The 17,461-nt window shown below is 48.1% G+C and overlaps 1 protein-coding gene across 1 annotated transcript in view; it reads right to left on the reverse strand.

Moving 5' to 3' along the window:
- Nucleotides 1-4,648: 4,648 nt before the first annotated feature.
- Nucleotides 4,649-17,461, reverse strand: part of PLXNB1 (plexin B1) — a 176,327-nt gene continuing 163,514 nt past the window's right edge. The window contains exons 32-37 of the mRNA XM_040359053.1: nt 15,822-15,982; nt 14,374-14,521; nt 12,405-12,469; nt 12,244-12,319; nt 10,467-10,541; nt 4,649-6,305 (exon numbers count right to left, since the gene is read on the reverse strand). Coding sequence (XP_040214987.1) covers nt 6,201-6,305; nt 10,467-10,541; nt 12,244-12,319; nt 12,405-12,469; nt 14,374-14,521; nt 15,822-15,982 — 630 coding nt within the window. The 3' untranslated portion in view covers nt 4,649-6,200. The remainder of the gene's footprint in view (nt 6,306-10,466; nt 10,542-12,243; nt 12,320-12,404; nt 12,470-14,373; nt 14,522-15,821; nt 15,983-17,461) is intronic.

Genomic DNA, 17,461 nt, shown 5'->3' on the forward strand with positions numbered 1-17,461 from the left:
AAGCTGTCCTAACCTGCCTGGATTTATGTTAAAAATTAATTTCCCCCAAAACCTAATAACTGGTTGTGCCACCCACCCTTGGCGGCATCAACTGCTTGCGATAACTTGGGTGTTTAAAGTCCGGATTGGTACCTCAGTCTCGTCATCATCTGCCGGAGCAGAATGGTAGGCTCCCTGGCAGGATTAAGGCTGCATTCGCGCCTGAACACGGCGTATGTTACCGCGATTTGCCGTGACAAATTGCAGCGTTTTGTCCCGTGATTTGCCGCGACAAAACGCGACATTTTTTAAGCCTAACATACGCCAGAGGGGTGATCAACATTGTTGGCTATGCCGAACGCCGAAAGCCCCCTTGAAAAAAGCGTAAAGATGTGAACCATCTCCATAGCCGACAATGTTAAATCACCAGTCCAGCATATTGCAGGCTGCAATAGCGTTGCGCTACAGGCGACAATACGCCTAGGTGTGAATGGTGATCAGGATAGGGAAATCGGATTAGAGGCCCCCTTGGCTGCGGAGCTCTGCACCTAGACGTCTGTCCTGGTCGCCATCTTGTGTTTGCGATAACTGGCTTTGAGTCTTTCACATTGCTGTGGAGGAATTTTGCCCACATTGGAGGGTTTTCCAGCATGGAAGGCCTGTGTAAGGTCATGATACAGCATCTCAATTGGATTTAAGTCCAGACTTTGACTAGGCCACTCCAAAACCTACATTTTGCTTTGTTTGAACCATTTGGAGGTGGACTTGCTGTTGTGTTTCAGATCATTGTCCTGCTGCATAACCCAAGTGCACTCGAGCTTGAGGTCACGGAACTGATGGCCGGACATTCTCCTTTAGGATTTTCTGGTAGAGCTCAGAATTCTTGGCTCCATCAATGATGGTAAGTCGTCCAGGTCCTGAAGCTGCAAAGCAGCCCCAGACCATCACGCTACCACCACCATGTCTGACTGTTGGTATGATGATCTTGTTATGAATCCTCATGGATGAGTCGTCGTTGTGCTCTTGGAGTAATTTTTGTAGGCCGGCCACCCCTGGGAAGGTTCACCGCTGTTCAAAGTATTCTCCATTTGTGGATAATGGTTCTCTCTGTGGTTCACTGGAGTTTCAAAGCCTTAGAAATGGCTTTGAAACCCTTCCTAGCCCATTACTTTGTTTCTAATATCTTCTTATTTTTTTTTCAGATTGTGGCATGATGTGTGGCTTTTTTTGTGATCTGTTAGCATGCTTCATTTTGTCAGACAGCTTCTATTTATGTGATTTCTTGATTCAACAGGTCTGGCAGTAAACAGGCCTGTGTGTGGCAAATTGTGGTTAAACACAGTTCATTCATGATTCAGCATGAGAGGGAGCAATTACTTTTTCACATAGGACCAGGCAGGTTTGAACAGCTTTTTTCCCTTAATAAATGAAATAACAATTTAACCACTTCCTGCCCGGCCTATAAGAGAATGACGGCCGGGCGGTGGTTCAGTTATCCTGACTGGGCGTCATATGACGTCCAGCAGGATAACAGCCGCCACGCGCCCGTAGGGGCACGCATCATGGAAATCGGTGGTGCGGCGTGTCAGTCTGACACACCGCTACACCGATCTTGGTAAAGAGCCTCTGACGGAGACTCTTTACCACGTGATCAGCCAATCACGGCTGATCACGATGTAAACATGCCGATCGGCTGCTCTCCTGATAGGGGGGGTCTGTGCTGATTGTTTATCAGAGCAGCCCCCCCTCGGATGCCCGCCCAGGACCACCAGGATGCCGCCAGGACCACCAGGTATGGCCGTCACACTGGACCACCAGTTATGCCACCCTAGACCACCAGGGATATGCCAATCAGTGCCCAGGCAGCTGCCAATCAGTGGCAATTAAAATTGCCTGCCAGTGCCACCAGTGATGCCTATCAGTTCCTCCTACCAGTTCTGCCTTTCAGTGCCCATCAGTGCCGCCAACCAGTTCCCAGCAGTGCCACCCATAAGTACCCATCAGTGCAGCCTTTCAGTGCCCATCAGTTCCGCCTATCAATGTCATCCATCAATAGTGCTCATTAGTGCTGCCTGTCAGTGCCGCCTCATCAGTGCAGCTTATCAGTGCCCATTTTACAAAATGTTATAACAGAAACAAAGAAAAAAGTTTTTTTCCAAATTTTGGGTCCTTTTTTATTCGTTTAGCAAAAAATAAAAACTGCAGAGGTGATCAAATACCACTAAAAGAAAGCTCTATTTGCGGGAACAAAATTAAAAAAATGTAGTTTGGGTACAGTGTAGCATGACTCAGATGGGCCCGGACATGTACTGGCTTAAAGAGGAGTTCCACCCAAATTTGGAACTTCCTCTTAACCCACTCCTCTCCCCCTTACATGCCACATTTGAAGTGGGGGCTTCAGGAGGAGTGGGACTTCCTGTCCCACTTCCTCCTTCCAGGTAGACGATTAAGCCTAATCGCCTAGGCGATTAAGCTTAATCACCTACAGGAAGGGGCTGCTGTAGGCGATCGCCCAGGACGCATGACAGGTCCTCGGCGATCGCCTGTCCAATCAGACGGCGCCTCGCCGGGCCGCGCGCATGCGCAGTGCCGCTCGTGCATGCGCAGTGGGTGCCCGGCCGTGAAGCCGAAAGCTGTCACGGCCGGGTGCCCACACTGAGCATGAAGACGTCGGCCGGCGAGGGGGGGCGAGGAGCGGAGCCCCGTCCGGCGCGTCGCTGGAGCCGTGGAGCAGGTAAGTGTGGGTTTATTAAAAGCCAGCAGCTACACTTTTTGTAGCTGCTGACTTTTAATAAACTTACAAAATGGGTGGAAAACCCCTTTAAGCAGGGGGACACGTCTGGCACTGCAGAATCTGAGTCCCTGGCGGTGTAGTGTGTTACTGATGGTAGCCTTTGTTACGTTGGTCCCAGCTCTCTGCAGGTCATTCACTAGGTCCCCCTGTGTGGATCTGGGATTTTTGCTCACTGTTCTTGTGATCATTTTGACCCCACGGGGTGAGATCTTGTGTGGTGCCCCAGATCAAGGGAGATGATCAGTGGTCTTGTATGTCTTCCATTTTCTAATTATTGCTCCCACAGTTGATTTCTTCACACCAAGCTGATTGCCTATTGCAGATTCAGTCTTCCCAGCCTGGTGCAGGTCTACAATTTTGTTTCTGGTCCTTTAACAGCTCTTCGGTCTTCACCATAGTGGAGTTTGGAGTGTGACGGTTTGAGGTTGTGGACAGGTGACTTTTATACTGATAACAAGTTCAAACAGGTGCCATTAATACAGGTAATGAGTGGAGGACAGAGGAGCCTCTTATAGGCTGGGTTCACACTACTACACTACTTTCATCCTACTTTGCTCTGCTACATTGGTCCTACATTGGTCCTACATCCATCCTACTTTCATGAACAGGATACTACTTTGGTCCGACTTCAATGATATTCAATGGGCCTGAAGTAGGATCAATGTAGGACCAAAAGTAGTACAGGGAGCATTTTCAAAGTCGGACGGACTTGTGTAGGACGCTACAAGACGCTCTCATAGGGAAACATTGAACACAGAGCAAAGTAGGATGAAAGTAGTGTAGTAGTGTGAACCCAGCCATAGAAGAAGATACAGGGCTGTGAGAGCCAGAAATCTTGCTTGTTTGTAGAGGAGACCAAATACTTGTTTTCCACCATAATTTGCAAATAAATTCTTTCCAAAAAAGATAATGTGATTGTCTGGATTTGTTTCCACTTTTTGCCTCTCATAGTTGAGGTATACCTATGATGACAATTACAGGCCTCTCTCATCTTTTTAAGTCAGAGAACTTTCACAATTGGTGGGGACTAAGGGCCAAATCCACAAAGATCGTGCCTAACTTAATTTTTTCCATTTAAGTTACACTGCCTTAAAATTTCTACCTAAGTGCCCGATCCACAAAGCACTTACCTAGAAATTTTGGGCTGTGTAACTTAAATTCCGCCGTCGCAAGGCGTTCCTATTCAAATGGGGGCGATTCCCATTTAAATTAGGCGCGCTCCCGCGCCGGCCATACTGCGCATGCTCGTGACGTAATTTTCCCGACGTGCATATCGCGAAATTACGTTACGCCGAGCTTTGTGGATTGCGACGGGTCAATAAAGTTGCGTCGAGGAAAAAAAAAAATACGGCGGGAAAAAAATAATTCTAAATTTAAAAAAAATCGCGTCGCTGGACAGAAAGGTCTGCTTTTACATGGTGTACTAACTTTACACCATGTAAAAGCAGCCCTAATTTTGCGTTTGCAAACTAAAACTTACGGAGAAAAAACGAAGCTGAAAAGCTTTGTGGATCTCCGTAAGTGCTAATTTGCATACCCGAGGCGGCATTTCGACACAAAATGCCCCCAGCGGCGGATGCGGTACTGGATCATAAGATCCGGCAGTGTAAGTCCCTTACACATGCCGGATCTTCTACCTAACTATGGAAAACTGATTCTGTGGATCAGTTCCATAGTTAGGAACAGGGATACGACGGCGTTACAGCAATTACGCCGTCGTATCCCTTTTGAGGATTTGGCCCAAAATACTTTTTTGCCCCACTGTATATCTATAGATCTATTTATATATAATGGACAGAGCAAGATAAAAAGGAATATAGATTGATTAGATAGATCACTAGAGTTCGATGGATATCATCACAACAGTAATCATGACACTTTGCAATTTTTGACTTTTATTGAGTATTTTGTGTAAGAACTATTCTTTTGTCTTTAATAAACAAATGTTGTTTTCAGCGTTGTTTTTCTTTTTTTTTACATTCACATGATGCAAACAAAGTAACAATTCACAGATTCATCTCTTTCGGAACATATTCTAAACTGTTATTAGGATCTCATAAGATTAACTTTCAAGTTTTATTGATTTTATATTACTGTTAACCACAAATTCTAATCATTTAGGAAAAAAGGCAGCACAAGTGGAAGCTGGGAACTGTAGGCAGGAATGCATCGAAACAGAAAACTAGTACCAAAAAAAAATAAAAAATACGATGACAGCTGAAACATAAGAGTTGTGAGTACCCCAGGACGTGCTGCCGCCTTCAAAAATAAATTACAGTCCTCCTTTAGTATTTAAATATCTTTTTTTTTTTTTCATACCTAATGTATTTACATATCCAGTTCAGAGCAGCAAATAGCCACAAAACATGGAACCCTACAGAGCAGGTTCTTGTGCCTCTATGCGCAAAGCAATCTCTTCTGAGCGCAATCCTAAAGTTAAACTTTCTCGCTAATAAATATCTAATTATTTAGTGCAGTGATGTTCTATCTACAGTCCAAGCACAGGAGATCAGATCCAAGTCAGTCCTATATACGCCATCTGTAATAAAAAAAATCTTTATCTGATCCAACCGGCTCATGTGATTGGCAGATGAAATGTGGGTGTGGCCTTGAACAACCAAAAAGGAAGACTTTATTTTTATTTCCTCTTTAAGAAACAATAAGCGAGTCTCAAAGACAAATGAAAAAAAAAAAAAAAAAAACAGTAGCTACAAAATAATAAAATTATAATTCTCCTTTAAAGTTAGCTTTACAACTCGTTGCCAAGAAAAATAATATTAAAATTCTACATATGAAAAAGGAATGACGCGCTTCTGGTGAGCTAGTTAAAATTTTAAGTTAGTTGACACTTTCTTTTTTTACAAGATGGTTGTATGGAGATAAAAAATATTGTTCATTGATAAGAACTCCAAGGAGCCAAATTGTTCCATTAGTGCGCAAGATCTACTGTAGAAGCAGTGGCTGCCGCCGTTTGTAGTTTCAGCGACAGTAAAGCAAACAGTTCGCCAAAAAAAAGCAGCAGCTTGCTCACCGTTCCGCTATCAGAAGGCTAATGAGTAAGACCTCGTGGATCCCATCGATAAAAAGTCTTTAAAATCCATCGTTAAAGGTTGGCACGTAGGACGATCCTCCCCTACAGTAAGATACAGGAGTATCAACACAACCCAAGTTCTGGGTTAAAAATCGTGTTAATCAAAGTTCATACCGTAAAAAAAAATTCATATAAAAAATATTTTGATATTTTTTTTTTTTTTTTTTTTTTCAACCGTTGATCTCCATCCATGTGAGCTCCCGGGCCTGTCAGTTTGGGAATGCTACAGAGGGCCAGATAGGGCTTGCCTTAGTCTCACAGGCAGGGTTCTACAGCATCTGCGATTTTATAAAAACCGTTCTGCGCTCAGTTTAGCGGTGGGTGTGCCAGGGTTGGTCACAAGTCGGTGACTTTGTTCTCTACGGCTGCCGCGATTTGCTGTAATCTGTAGCCGAGCTGCATTTTTTGGGCTGTCGTGTCATCCTCCAGTGCTGTTATTATCTGTAGAAGAGAAGGCGTCAGTACATTTATCCATCCATCTACACTCTAATAAACCAATTCTGTATGCATAGGTTGGAACTACTGGTTGCCCTTTTCAATAAAATAAAGTCCAGCTACGGACACAAGAAAAAAACTATTCTTGCAGTGGGCTCACTACACTGCAAGAGCTAAAGCCCCCAGGATGGACTGGCCATTGGGACTACAGGGAGTTTCCCGGTGGGCCGATGGCTCAGTGGGCCGGCTTCAATGACAGTGGACTGCTGCCCCCCTCCGCTCCTCTGTCTCTTCCTTCCTGCAGCACTCACCTCCTCTCCCTCCCTGCAGCGCTCACCTGGGGGGAACAGAGAAGCAGGGGGATGACAGAGGAGCAGGGGGGAGGGGACAGAGGAGCATGGGGGAGGGGACAGACAGCTGACTCAACAGCTATGGCCTGGGAGTTTCTCACTTCTGCCTAATCTTGTCCCATAAGGGGGGGGCACCAAACTGATTATTTGCCCCGGGTGAAATAATGTCTAGATTCCCCACTGGTACTGCCTATAAGAGTACCAGTACCAGCCGTTCTACTCTAATAAAGTAGAACGGCTAGTGAAGGGGGAGAGGGGGCTTGGGTGGCCGGGGGGAGGTGCGGGAGTTGTCCGGCCCCCATGGGAGAGACCTATCAAAGTGGGCCAGTCTGGATGAAGTCCAGGGCCACATTTTTGTCCCAGTCCAGCCCTGTAAAGCCCTACAATGGGAAACGGAAAGATTATCTCTTGCATTGGGGCCCTGTCCGCACTGCAAAGTTATAGTGTTACTAAACCCAGGACTCTGCATTCACTATATCTGGTCTCCCACAGTACACAGAACATGGAAATGTAACAGTTTAATTAAATATAAACTTCTAAATACCTTTTCTCATCAGCAGTTAAAGCAGTCTTGTGACTATCAGTGTCTGGTTAAAGCTTGTAGACAGTGGCGTACCAACGAGGGGGGGGGGGGGAATGGTCCGCCCCGGGTGCCACACATTAGGGGGGTGTCAGCCCGGCACCCTCTGCGAGTAAAGCGGTGACAGCAGGGCGACAGGCACAGGCAGCAGCAGAGCTGTGACAACAACCAGGAGGGCAGGGAGGAATGAGCTGCGACAGGGTGCGGGGGTGCCCTTGTGCGGACCGTACCCAGGTGACTGACACCAAGGGGGCAAGCCGCCGGATTCACTCTGAACCGCACAGCAGGGGAGAGAGACAGTGAGCGGAGCTGAAGAGAGGACGGCAACTGCTGGACTTAATTTTTCAAGTTAACCAGCAGGTGATTGGTTGCTAGGTGGTCCGAGCAACCAATCATTAGCATTGTTAATATGAAAAATTAACTCTAGCAGTTCCCACCCTCTGTTCTGTGCTGCTGTGTCTCCAGCTCTGCATGCATGCCCCTGTAAGTCCTGAGATGGGGGGGCAATGTGTAATGTGCAGGGGTCCCAAACTGGGGAGGGCAATGTGTAATATGCAGGGGTCCAGAGCTGAGGTGGGGGGCTGTATAATGTGCAGGGGTCCAGAGCTGGAGTGCGGGGGCTGTGTAATGTGTAGGGGTCCAGAGCTGAGGCGGGGGCTGTGTAATGTGCAGGGGTCCAGAGCTGGGGTGGGGGGCTGTGTAATGTGCAGGGGTCCAGAGCTGGAGTGTGGGGGCTGTGTAATGTGCAGGGGTCCAGAGCTGAGGTGGGGGGCTGTGTAATGTGCAGGGGTCCAGAGCTGGAGTGCGGGGGCTGTGTAATGTGCAGGGGTCCAGAGCTGAGGTGGGGGGCTGTGTAATGTGCAGGGGTCCAGAGCTGGAGTGCGGGGGCTGTGTAATGTGCAGGGCTCCAGAGCTGAGGTAGGGGGCTGTGTAATGTGCAGGGGTCCAGAGTTGGGGCGCGGGGGCTGTGTAATGTGCAGGGCTCCAGAGCTGAGGTAGGGGGCTGTGTAATGTGCAGGGCTCCAGAGCTGAGGTAGGGGGCTGTGTAATGTGCAGGAGTCCAGAGCTGAGGTGGGGGGCTGTGTAATGTGCAGGGGTCCAGAGCTGAGGTGGGGGGCTGTGTAATGTGCAGGGCTCCAGAGCTGAGGTAGGGGGCTGTGTAATGTGCAGGAGTCCAGAGCTGAGGTGGGGGGCTGTGTAATGTGAAGGGGTCTAGAGCTGGAGTGCGGGGGCTGTGTAATGTGCAGGGCTCCAGAGCTGAGGTGGGGGGCTGTGTAATGTGCAGGGGTCCAGAGCTGGGGTGCAGGGGCTGTGTAATGTGCAGGGGTCCAGAGCTGGAGTTCGGGGGCTGTGTAATGTGCAGGGCTCCAGAGCTGAGGTAGGGGGCTGTGTAATGTGCAGGGGTCCAGAGCTGGGGTGCGGGGGCTGTGTAATGTGCAGGGGTCCAGAGCTGGGGGGGGGGGGGGGGCTGTGTAATGTACAGCAATAACTGCTTTCATACAGTGCCTTGAAAAAATATTTATTCCCCTTGAAATTTTCCACATTTTGTCATGTTGCAACCAAAAACGTAAATGTATTTTATTGGAATTTTATGTGATAAACCAACACAAAGTGGCACATAATTGTGAAGTGGAAGGAAAATGATAAATGGTTTTAATTTTTTCGTACAAATTAATATGTGAAAAGTGTGGTATGCATTTGTATTCAGCCCCCTTTACTCTGATACCCCTAGCTGGTAGAGACATCCCCCAAAAAGACTTGCAGCTGTAATTGTAGAGAAAGGAGGTTCTACAAAGTATTGACTCCTGGGGGCGCTATACAAATGTACACCACACTTTTCACATATTTATTTGAAAAACATTTTGAAAAACATTTATCATTTTCCTTCCACTTCACAACTATGTGCCACTTTGTGTTGGTCTATCACATAAAAAACGTTTAGGTTTTTGGTTGTGACGTAAAAATTTCAACGGGTATGAATACTTTTTCAAGGCACAGTATAGTCCATACAGGTTTCCATTTCAAGTGGCTCTTTGCTGCCACCTCATGTCAGGAAGCAACAATCACAGCCTCTGGACACATATAGCTAGATTCAGGTACGGCGGCGCATCTTTCAGGCAGCATAGCGTATCGTATTTACGCTACGCCGCCGTAAGTCAGAGAGGCAAGTGCTGTATTCACAAAGCACTTGCCTCCTAAGTTACGGTGGCGTAGCGTAAATGGGGCCGGCATAAGCGCGCCTAATTCAAATGAGGATGAGGGGGGCGTGTTTTATGTAAATGATTGGTGACCCGACGTGATTGACGTTTTTTACGAACGGCGCATGTGCCATCCGTGTACATATCCCAGTGTGCATTGCTGCAAAGTACGCCGCAAGGACGTATTGGTTTCGACGTGACGTTAATTACGTCCAGCCCCATTCACGGACGACTTACGCAAACGACGTAAAATTTTCAAATTTCGACGCGGGAACGACGGCCATACTTAACATTGACTAGGCCAGCTTTTTGTTGGACTAACTTTACGCCGGAAAAAGCCATACGTAAACGACGTAAAAAAAATGCGCCGGGCTCGCGTACGTTTCTGAATCGGCGTATCTAGTGATTTGCATTTTCTACGCCGAACTCAACGGAAGCACCACCTAGCGGCCAGCGTAAATATTGCACCCTAAGATACGACGGCGTAGGAGACTTACGCCGCTCGTATCTTAGCCTAATTTAAGCGTATCTGGTTTCCAGAATACGCTTAAATTTAGGACGGTGTAGATTCAGAGTTACGACGGCGTATCTACTGATACGCCGGCGTAAAGCTATCTGAATCCAGCTAATAGGCTCCACAGCTGTTTTGTCTATTTTTAGCATTTATTTTAGTATATAGTACTTTGTTTTATAATCTACATAATGTTTGGCACAGTATACACATGGCTAAGATTCATATATGATTTTTGAATGATATTCCTATTGTGTATATATATTCATGCTGCTTATTTATTGCACTGGTCACTTTATATTGTTTATTCAAAAGCACTTCACTAGTATTTGATTTTTGTATCTAAGACTTACATTATAGGATTTTCTTATTTAATTTTTTTTAAATTTACCTTCAACTATGTAGTGCAAGAGCCTGTCTGATTGCATACAAATTTCAAGTGTTTAGGTGTGACCTCATATTATATTGTGTTGGTATATCTAAAGCAAAATTGTACAATGTATGGCCAGACTTAGTGCATAAACTCACCTGGTCATAATACTTATTGATATACTTGTAGAGCTCATGCAGGGCCACCAAGGAATTAAGTTCTTCTGAGAAATTCTGAGAAAGAAAATCAATACAAATAAAATTATTAGACAATTACAACTATACATTATCACATAAAAAAAAAAATACTATATATACAGACCTCAAATTTTCCACTCGCCTACTCGCATTTTGCGAGTGGAAAATGAGGTCTGGCGAGGAACAGGTCCCCCCCCATCTTCTGGGAATTACACAGGTCCCAGAAAACAGTTAGGACGCGCAGCGCGACTCGCACAAATGCGCAGTATGGAACCGGGAAGTGAAGCTGCAACGCTTCACTTCCTGAGTCCCTCACCCATGATGGCGGCGGCAGCATCCGAGGACCGAGTCGGCCTCGCCTGCCGACATCGCGGGCACCCTGGACAGGTAAGTGTTCATTTATTAAAAGTCAGCAGCTGCCGTATTTGTATCGGCTGGCTTTTAATATTTTTTTAGGCGGACCTCCGCTTTAAATAGCAGGAAACATTGATGTGCAGCCTGCATCAGTAGTGTATTTAGGTTTTGTGCTGCCCTAGGGCATACCGGGCATATGCCCGGAGGGCCGCGGCGGCTCGCAGGTCACGTCTCTGTAATGTAGGGGGGGTCTGTATGGGCTGGATTGTAGAGGGGGCTGTAATTTAGGGGGGGTCTGTATTGTAGAGGTTGTCTGTAATGTAGGGGGGTCTGTAATGTAGAGGGGGTCTGTACTGTAGGGGGTCTGTAATGTAGAGGGGGTCTGTACTGTAGGGGGGTCTGTACTGTAGGGAGGGGGTCTGTACTGTAGGGAGGTCTGTGTAACATGCAGGGGGTCTAGAGCTGTTAGGGGGGTGTCTGTGTAACAAACTGTGGGGGGCTGTGTAATGTAAAGGGGTCCAGAGGTGTGGTGCTATGTAATGTAAAGGGGTCCAGAGGTGCAAGGTGCTGTGTAATGTAAAGGGGTCCAGAGGTGCAGGGTGCTGTGTAATGTAAAAGGGTCCAGAGGTGCAAGGTGCTGTGTAATGTAAAGGGGTCCAGAGGTGCAGGGTGCTGTGTAATGTAAAGGGGTCAATAGGTGCAGGGTGCTGTGTAATGTAAAGGGGTCCAGAGTGCTGTGTAATGTAAAGGGGTCCAGAGGTGCAGGGTGCTGTGTAATGTAAAGGGGTCCAGAGGTGCAGGGTGCTGTGTAATGTAAAGGGGTCAATAGGTGCAGGGTGCTGTGTAATGTAAAGGGGTCCAGAGGTGCAGGGTGCTGTGTAATGTAAAGGGGTCCAGAGGTGCAGGGTGCTGTGTAATGTAAAGGGGTCCAGAGGTGCAGGGTGCTGTGTAATGTAAAGGGGTCCAGAGATGCAGGGTGCTGTGTAATGTAAAAGGGTCCAGAGGTGCAGGGTGCTGTGTAATGTAAAGGGGTCCAGAGGTGCAAGGTGCTGTGTAATGTAAAGGGGGCCAGTGATGCAGGGTGCTGTGTAATGTAAAGGGGTGCAGGGTGCTGTGTAATGTAAAGGGGTCCAGAGGTGCAGGGTGCTGTGTAATGTAAAGGGGTCCAGAGATGCAGGGTGCTGTGTAATGTAAAAGGGTCCAGAGGTGCGGTGCTGTGTAATGTAAAGGGGTCCAGAGGTGCAAGGTGCTGTGTAAATGTAAAGGGGTCCAGAGGTGCAAGGTGCTGGAACCCCACATCCCATCATTAACAGCCAATAAACATGTCTATGTTGTAAATGATAAGTTACAAGTATAACAGAAGCCAAGTCCATGTGACCCGTACCCTGGAAAGCTCTGCTAAAGCCGAATTCATTTCCTGGTCGCTGGCTGAGATGGTCTGCCGGATGTCAGCGTAATACCTACAGACCAAGGGAGAGAAACAAGATCACAATCCGATCGCTCTACAAGAAGACGGAAAGAGATAGACCTAGACTGGACACTCACCTCTCTACCATCTGCTTGTACCGGGGAATGTCTCTTGCATACAGTAACTTGTTTATGGGAGAATCCTGAGAAGGAAAACCAGACCACAAAATGAGAACAAGTGCAAAACCTTCACAACTTTACCCTCCAGCCTCGACAATTGCTTTTTAATTAGCGGAAACAAATGGAGTGCTAGGGCACACATCAACCAATCAGCATTCAACAGCATATAGCGCACTGGCTAGACGTACTACGTGGTTTTTCTGCTCTTTACCGCCACCCTTCTGCTTTTGTTGTCCGATCTTTAGCATTGGTTTTGAGCATGCGTGTTTGTACTTTGGACTTTAGGCCGATGGACTTGTGTACACACGATTGGATTAGTCAACGTAGGACATTTGTTGCCGGAAAGTTTGTCTGTTCTTACAGCGAACATTTGTCCGATGAAAAAGTGAAAAAGTTTGTCCGATAGAGCGCACACACGGTTGGATTGTCCGCTAAAACTGGTCCATTCGACATTTGTTGTCAAAAAGCCTGATCATGTGTATGGGCCTTTAGGCCCCTTTCACACTGGGGCGGGAGGTGCGGTGGCGGTATAGCGCCGCTTTTTTTAGCGCCGCTATACCGTCGGAATTGTGGCAGTATTCAGCCGCTAGCGGTGCTGTTTTAACCCCCACTAGTGCCCGAAAAAGGGTTAATACCGCCCACAATGAGAATCTGCAAAGGCGCATTGCTGGCGGTATTACCGCGGTGTCCCATTGTTTTCAATGGGAAGGAGCGGTAAACACACCGCTCCTCTCACTGCTCCAAAGATGCGGCTAGCAGGACTTTTGGAGCGGTCCCGCCAGCGCATCACCTCATTGTGAAAGCCCTCAGGCTTTCACATTGAGACTGTAGGGCAGGAGTTTTTTAGACGGTATTTAGGTGCTATTTTTAGCACTAAACCGCCTGAAAAACTCAGTGTAAAAGGGGTCTTAATGAATTACCACAGGGCTCCACTGAACTACAAGCCGACAGCTCCTAAGAGCCCGTACACACGATCGGATTTTCCGACAACAAATGTTTTATAGCACGCTTTAAAACTGTCCGACAGTTTTAATGCACCCATGCATTATGCCATTGGCGGCACTGTCTGCAGCACAATATGTCATTGGCGTCATGGGCGGCACTGTCTGCAGCACAATATGGCATTGGCGTCATGGGCGGCACTGTCTGCAGCACAATATGGCATTGGCGTCATGGGTGGCACTGTCTGCAGCACAATATGGCATTGGCGTCATGGGTGGCTCTGTCTGCCCATAACGCATGTGCTGCCTGCAGAGACAGTGCCACCCATGTCGCCAATGCCGTAATGTGCTGCCACCTATAACGCTAATGCCATAACGCATGTGCTGCCTGCAGAGACAGTGGCACCCATACATTATGCCATTGGCGGCATGGGTGTCACTGTCTGCAGCACAATATGGCATTGGCGTCATGGGCGGCACTGTCTGCAGCACAATATTGCATTTGCGTCATGGGTGGCACTGTCTGCAGCACAATATGGCATTGGCGGCATGGGTGCCACTGTCTGCAGGTAGCACATGCGTTATGGCCCATAATGCATGTGCTGCCTGCAGAAACAGTGCCACCCAGGCCGCCAACACCACAATGCGCTGCAGAGACAGTTTCAAGGCGGGGTTTGGGGAGGGACCAAGGGCGGAGCCAGGGTGGGGCTGAAGGCAGGACCAAGGGTGGAGCTAAAGGGGCCCCAGGATTTCTATCAGCTGCCCTGCCATTAGTAATGGATCTCTTGGTAGGTTGGATGCAGACAACAAATAATTCTGGCTGTTTGATTTATAAAGGTCAAACAATTTGCAGGAATTTGAGCAATACTTTTAATTGATAATTACATATTTACTGGCTGGTAAAATAAAAAAACTTTGTTTAAAATCCTTTATCTTTTTCTCTCCCCAGTCATTACAAGATTGTCCATAAACAATTTTTAATTTACCCGTCCCAGCTTGTGATCAGCGAGGGTGCAGGAATCCATGAAGGTCTGGGCGATCACCGACAGAACGGCGTCCACGTTGTCTGAGGTTTGCACATCAAACACAAAATGGGGGTTTTTGATTATGTTGATCCAGAACCTTAAAGGCAAACTGAGCAAACAAACAACGAGAATTATGAACAGGGGAAGAGAAATATATTAATAATGTATCACCTGCAACAGATATGCAGAAGAAAAGCGCAATCCTTTAATGGTGACTTATAAGACGTCAGAAAGCTGACCGCAACAATTTCTTTTTTCATAAACGAATAGTAATACTAGGGTTGTCCCGATACCGATACTGGTATCGGTATCGGGACCGATTCCGAGTATTTGCGGGAGTACTAGTACTCCCGCAAATACCCCCGATACCGAAATAGAATACTTGCACCCCCCCGCATCCCCGCTGCTTGGTTAATACGGGCGGGGAACATTACAGCTTTCATTTGAATAGCTGTAGTGTTTCCCGCCGCGCCGCGTATAGACACTCCCCCTTGCTCGGGTGAACTGTCCAATCCCAAGCAAGGGGGAGTGTCTATACGCAGCGGTAAGGGGGACATGGCTGCATATATGGGGGGGGACATGGCTGGATATGGGGGGGACATGGCTGCATATGGGGGGGACATGGCTGCATATGGGGGGACATGGCTGCATATGGGGGGGGGACATGGCTGCATATGGGGGGGGGGGGCATGGCTGCATATGGGGGGGGGGCATGGCTGCATATGGGGGGGGGCATGGCTGCATATGGGGGGGGACATGGCTGCATATGGGGGGGGACACGGCTGGATATGGGGGGACACGGCTGCATATGGGGGGGACATAGCTGGATATGGGGGGGACATGGCTGGATATGGGGGGGACATGGCTGGATATGGGGGGGACATGGCTGGATATGGGCGGGACATGGCTGCATATGGGGGGACATGGCTGGATATGGGGGGGACATGGCTGCATATGGGGGGGGACATGGCTGCATATGGGGGGACATGGCTGGATATGGGGGGGACATGGCTGCATATATGGGGGGGACATGGCTGCATCTGTGGGGGGACATGGCTGCATCTGTGGGGGGACATGGCTGCATCTGTGGGGGGACATGGTTGCATCTGTGGGGGGACATGGCTGCATATGTGGGGGACATGGCTGCATCTGTGGGGGGACATGGTTGCATCTGTGGGGGGACATGGCTGCATATGTGGGGGGACATGGCTGCATTTGGGGACACATTTAAAAAAAAGTATCGGTATTCGGTATCGGCGAGTACCTGAAAAAAAGTATTGGTACTTGTACTCGGTCCTAAGAAAGTGGTATCGGGACAACCCTAAGTAATACGAATAGCATTTTCCTATTTCGGATTCAGCTATGATGTTACTGTTCTGTAGAGGTACAGCTCCAGCTAGTATAAGTACCTGTTTGTTTTCCAGATGTGGATGGTCTCGGGATCTGTGATTCCATAGTGTACAGCCTGATCGTCCAGCAGGTCGAAGAAATATTTAACAGCGAGCGGCACGGGACGGCTGGTGCTGAGTATTACCTGGAAGAGGTCGTCCACAAACTTCTGCAGAGTGCCCTAAAAATCAGATGGAAATAGTACAAGTTTAGGCCCAGATTCTCGTCCATCGGCGTAATTTTGTGCGGGCGTAACGTATCCGCTTTACGTTACGCCTCCGCAACTTAGACGGGCAAGTGCTGTATTCTCAAAGCACTTGCTCCGTAAGTTGCGGCAGCGTAGCGTAAATCGGCCGGCGTAAGCCCGCCTAATTAAAATTTGGATCAGGGGGGGCGTGTTTTTTGTAAAACTACTGTGACCCGACGTGATTGACGTTTTTGCGGAACGGCGCATGCGCCGTCCGTGGAATTTCCCAGTGTGCATTGCTCCAAAGTACGCCGCAAGGACGTCATTGGTTTCGACGTGAACGTAAAATGACGTCCAGCCCCATTCACGGACGACTTACGCAAACGACGTAACTTTTTCAAATTTCGACGCGGGAACGACGGCCATACTTAACATTGGTACACCACACTTATGTCTCATATAGCAGGGGCAACTATACGCCGGGAAAAGCTTAACGTAAACGTCGTAACTTTACTGCGGCGGCCGCGCGTATGTTCGGGAATTCGCGTATCTAGCTAATTTGCATATTCAACGTGGAATTCGACGGAAGGGCCACCTAGCGGTCAACAAAAAAATGCATTTAAGATTCGACGGCGTAAGAGACTTGCGCCTGTCGGATCTAATGGATATCTATGCGTAACTGATTCTAAGAATCAGGCGCATAGATACAAGAGTCGGATTAGGACTTACGACAGCGTACATGGCGCTACGCCGTCGTAAGTCCTTTCAGAATCTGGGCCTGATGTCGCACTTTATGTGATGAAAAAAAACGACATTTTCTGTGAAGTAAAAGTGACAGAGTGACTGCCGGCCCTTCCTCTCCTCTTACTCAGTGATGGAAAGCTTTTTATAATGTTAACCCATTCACAAAAAAACTAAGCTTTCTGTGAATGGACAGGTAGTGGCAGCTGGTGCTCAAAACTTTTGGGGGGGCGCAAACAAACTGAAACCCCCCCCCCCCCCATCAATTGCAGCCAGTGTGCTCATCAAACGCAGCTACTGTGTCCATCAATTGCCGCCACTGTGCCCATCAAATGCAGCCACTGTGCCCATCAAACGCAGCCACTGTGCCCATCAAACGCAGCCACTGTGCCCATAAATTGCTGCCACTGTGCTCATCAATTGCCGCTACTGTGCCTATCAATTGCTGACACTGTGCCCATCAATTGCTGCCAGTGTGCCTATCAATTGCCGCTACTGTGCCCATCAAATGCTGCCAGTGTGCATCCCCCACCCGCCCGGTACTTACCTGTCTCGGTGGGGCAGCGGGTCACGGCGGCAGTCTCCCGTCCTCTCTTCTGCTATGTTTGGACGCCTGATAGGCATTCAATCACAGCGCCTGTTGTTTCAGCCAATCAGGTGACAGGTAACAGACCCAAGCACCTGATTGGCTGGGAGGCGAATCAGTGTTAGGAAAGTGAATATTCAGTGAAT

This window comes from Rana temporaria, chromosome 7 (genome assembly GCF_905171775.1).
Source record: "Rana temporaria chromosome 7, aRanTem1.1, whole genome shotgun sequence".
Lineage (NCBI taxonomy): Eukaryota > Metazoa > Chordata > Amphibia > Anura > Ranidae > Rana > Rana temporaria.